A 4,583-nucleotide genomic window follows, 5' to 3' on the forward strand; every position below is an offset into this window, starting at 1 on the left:
TCATCAGACATCTCAGGTCTGAATCGTACAATCTTATGGAAACACTCAACGGTAGCTCTGTACTTGGTCAGCATATCAATACCGATAATACAGTCAAAATCAGACAACCCAGGTACAATACAATCTAACTCAATCTCATGCCCGTCATACTGTAGCATACAATGTTTCACAGAATTCACTGAAATCAAACCTGTCCCCAGCAGATAATGACTCAACAGGCAAATCATGCATCAAAGAAAATCGCTCAGAAATAAATGTATGAGAAGCACCCGTATCTATCAATACATAAGCAGGGTAACCACATAAAGAACAGTTACCTGCAACAACATCATTTGGTGCTTCTTGGGCTTGCTCTTCAGTCAAAGCAAATACTCTGGCATGCTGTCTCGGAGGCTGGCTCCCAGTCTGGCTTCCTCCTGGCCTTTGCTGTGACTGAGGAGTAGTCGGTGGGGGCTGGAAAGAATGAACATCTGATGATCGTGTATCAGTCTGAGCCACTGATCCAACTGATTCTGCTCCTTGGGATCCCTTGGAACCTCTCTGTAGACATACTCTAGCAAAGTCTCCCTGCTGTCTGCAAATACGGCAACTACCAATCACTCCTTGTCATTGCTCAGTCGGATGTCTCCCTCCGCAAGTTCTGCAATAAGCCCCGGTATAACTCTGGCTTTGTCGAGAACCTCTAGAGCTAGAAGAACTACTGTCAGACTTCTTAAACTGCTTTCCTCTGGCTTTCAGAAAATCTTTCTTCCCACCACTGCTCCTGCCACTCTCAAATCTGGGAGGTGGTTGCTGTGGTCTCGGTGCTGAAGGAACATAGGAAGCTCTTTTCTGTCTCATCAGACCAGCTTCAGCTACTTTGGCTCTGTTCAGGGCAACAGAAAAATTATTCGGTCGCCCTGTGTTCACCAGTGTAAAAATCTCAGGATTCAACCCATTGATGAACTGATCAGCAACCGCTTCATCATTTTCAGCCACGTGTGGAGCAAAACGCAACAAGGTAGAGAACTTGGCCACATACTCTTTGATGTTCAGCTGACCCTGTCTCAGATTTACAAAAATCTGTCCTTCCTGTACGACACTGGGAAGAATCTTTGATAAAATTCAGTTTTAAAGACATTCCAAGTAATATTTGTACCTCGATGCTCCAATGATCTCTTAGTCGTAATCCACCAGTTCTTTGCAACGTCGTTGATAAGCACGAATTATATAGCATTTTAGGGATTTTATTTTGTCGTATTCGTGCTTATTTGGCATTTTTATTCCGAGTTTCTCGCTTAATTCGTCTCATTATTGCTATTTGCAGGTTTGACCAAAAGGTGGTGAAAGCCAAAGGAATGAAAGAAAAGTCAAGCTCGCAGTGCCATGTCACGAAATACCCGGAAAAATAGGAAAACTTCACAAGAGAGCACCCGGACCCAGAGGACGGACCCCGGCAAAGGGTCCGTGTACATCAACCCCAAAGAAGACAAAAACCGAGGCTACACGGACCTGTTGACGGACCCATACACGGGGTCCTGTCCCTCATCATCCGATAATCCAATTTACAGTATGTTGAAGGACCCCAGGACGGACCTCTACACGGGGTCCGTGTCCAGTGTTCCGGAAGAATTTTGAGGCAGAGTCTACACGGACCCTTTCCCGGATGCAAGCACAGGGTCCGTGTACTCAATATCGGATCGAGATTTTGTTGAAGATTTGCTCGTGATCTGGAAAGGAATAAAAGGAAAGAAACGAGACAAAACAAGGGTTGTTGAAATTCTGAGAAGAGCAGCCTACTTTGGGAGAAAAAAAGCGAAAGCTTGGCGACTCTTGAAGACGGCGACGGCTTGGGAGAAACAAGAGAAAGACAGCGCTGTTACACGCAAGATCAGCGCGCCATCACTGAGATTCTCTTCTCTTTTATTTTCTTATTTTCAAACATGAATTCAAACATTAAATTTGTTTTTAGTTTTGAATTTATGGAGTAGTTTTCTTTTGTGATCGGGACCACGATAGGAACAAACGATTGATTTTGTTTATTTGTTGGATTGTTTGATTTATGAAATTATTTCCTGTTATTGATTATTGTTTGCATAAATTTCGTGCTTTTAATCTGGCCAATTATTTTCATGTTTGTTGTTCAATATTGACTCGAAAGAGAATAGATTGAATTTAGCTTCGAAAAATTTAATCAACACACGGTTAAACCGACTAGAAATAGTATTCGGTTTCAGTGTGCGATTTTAGGTGACAGCTGTGATTCGACCATTGATAAATGCGTTTTTGTTTAATTAAATTCAATTAGAAATAATTGGACTGTTAAATAAAATAGGATTATAAATTCTAGAAATAGATTTATAATTAATTTAGGGAATTGCATCGTGACATTGAAATAATCTGTGGTTAAATAATTCGAGTGCATGATATTAATCAAAGTTTGTTACCGTCGTGTGTTCCCGGTCATTCTATTTAAATTTGAAAATCCCAAGTTCCAAGCTTCTCCGATATTTGATTTAGTCAGTAAATTAGCATAATTTAGTGTAAAATTCACGTAGTTGAAATAATAATCAAATCACTCATTATTGTTTGCCTAGATTAAATAAAATAATTAAATCTTAGTAATTAAATAATAGTCTCTGTGGGATCGATACTTGGACCGTTCGTCCATTTACTATAACTTGACCTAGTCCGCTTGCTAGAAGTAATCCCAACCGAAACAGTCGGTCAAGTTTTTGGCACCGTTGTCGAGGACTATTTATTTGATATTAGGGTAAATTATTTGTTTGAGACTAGGCTTTTATTCTTAGTTTTTTTTAACTCTTTCGTTTAATTTTTAATCTTTAGTATTTTACTTATTAAATATTATTTCAGAACTCTTGCACTCTTTTGGAGCTTAAATTTGCGCACTTAAATTTTTGATTTCAGGGGTTAGCTCGTGTTATATGAGCCGTGCCCAAGACGTCAGGAATCTAGTGCGACTTGATCTTGAGATTGAAAGTACTCTCCGCAGTATCCGCAGAGCTCGTAGGAATAACAACTTGACTCTGGAATTTGAATCTGAAACAGAATCTGATTTAGACCATAAACCAGAAGTTGAGGAAATGGCCGGAGAAGAGGATAATCGCACTCTGATGGACACATTCGAACTCAAGCCAGGCATCATCCAGATGATTCAGTTACAAGTTAAATTCGGGGGATCACCATCTGAAGATCCCAATGCACATCTGGAAAACTTTCTGTCGATCTGTGATACAATCAAGTGCAATGGGGTGAGTACTGACGCCATTCGACTCAGATTATTTACATTCTCCCTGCAAGGAGACGCTATGGAGTGGCTTCGTGATCTACCAGCCGGTTCAATCACTACATGGGACGGACTAGTTGAGGTATTCCTACACAGGTACTTTCCCCCAACTAAGATTACACAATTGCGGAATGAGATGACATCCTTCAGGCAGAGAGATGGGGAATCACTGAATTCAGCATGGGCGAGGTTTAAGAAGTTGTTGAGGATGTGCCCAAGACATGGTTTTTCAGTAGGCCAGCAGGTTGAGACATTCTACTATGGGGTAGATCCTTCTGTGAGATCTATGCTCGATGCGGCAGCAAACGGAAGCTTATACAGGAAAACACCAACCGCAGCGCTTGAAATCATATCCAATATGGCAGAGAGCAACGTGGGTTGGCAAGAAAATCGGAGAGAAAAGAAAGTCGGATTCCTTGAGATGGATGCGTTGACAGCGATTACAGCGAAACTTGATGGGTTGACGCATCAGATGGCACAGTTACAAGAACAGAAGTCAACACCAGTCAAGTCAGTGAATCAGATTCAAGGAAGTGCTGAAATGGTTGGTGGTTCATCTAGTGATATGCCATTCATTCCGGATATTTCTTATGAGGGGATACCGTGTTTTGGAGGAGACTCAGTTAATTATGTGGGAAACCAAGGCCGTCCACAGTACAACCCATACAGTTTCTCATATAATCCGGGCTGGAGGAATCATCCGAATTTTGGATGGAGGCAACCTGAAACTGCTGTTGAGCCACTACAGTTTAATCCGCCACAGCATCCTACATAGCAAAGGCCTCCTCAACAACCACCTAAACCTCCACAAGGTGCTGGACCTTCTATGCCACCCGGTTTCAAGCCGCAGGATAGTAAGTCGAACCTTGAGGACATGCTTGCCAAGTACATAGCTGGAAATGTGATGAGATGGCAAAACCATGATGCCATGATGCAAAGAGTGGAGACGCAACTAGGACAGTTAGCGACACAAATGGCTACACGAGCTCCGGGTACACTACCTAGTGACACGGAAAAGAATCCAAAAGGTGTTAATGCAGTCACGGTGACGTCTCCCATAAACCAGAAAGTGATCGATGTTGAAGGAGATGAGAAGGAGGAGAAATTATCCAAGCAAGAGTCCAACGACGCAAGGGAGAAAGGTAAGTCTCTAAATCCGAACTCTCATATTGATATTAAGTCACTCCCATTTCCCCAAGAGCAAAGCAACTGCAACTGGATACCCAATTTTCAAAATTTCTTGAGATTTTCAAAAACCTGCACATAAATATCCCATTTGCAGAGGCTTTAGCTCAAA

The 4,583-nt window shown here is 41.9% G+C and overlaps 1 protein-coding gene across 1 annotated transcript; it reads left to right on the top strand.

Annotated features, from left to right (window-relative positions):
- The first annotated feature begins 2,924 nt into the window (after positions 1-2,924).
- LOC140840802 (uncharacterized) lies at positions 2,925-4,061 on the top strand. Its single transcript, XM_073207965.1, has one exon. It carries the CDS (start codon positions 2,925-2,927, stop codon positions 4,059-4,061), a length of 1,137 nt encoding a protein of 378 aa, XP_073064066.1.
- The last annotated feature ends 522 nt before the right edge of the window (positions 4,062-4,583 follow it).

The sequence above is a fragment of the Primulina eburnea genome, chromosome 9 (genome assembly GCF_022965805.1).
Source record: "Primulina eburnea isolate SZY01 chromosome 9, ASM2296580v1, whole genome shotgun sequence".
Taxonomy (NCBI): Eukaryota; Viridiplantae; Streptophyta; class Magnoliopsida; order Lamiales; family Gesneriaceae; genus Primulina; species Primulina eburnea.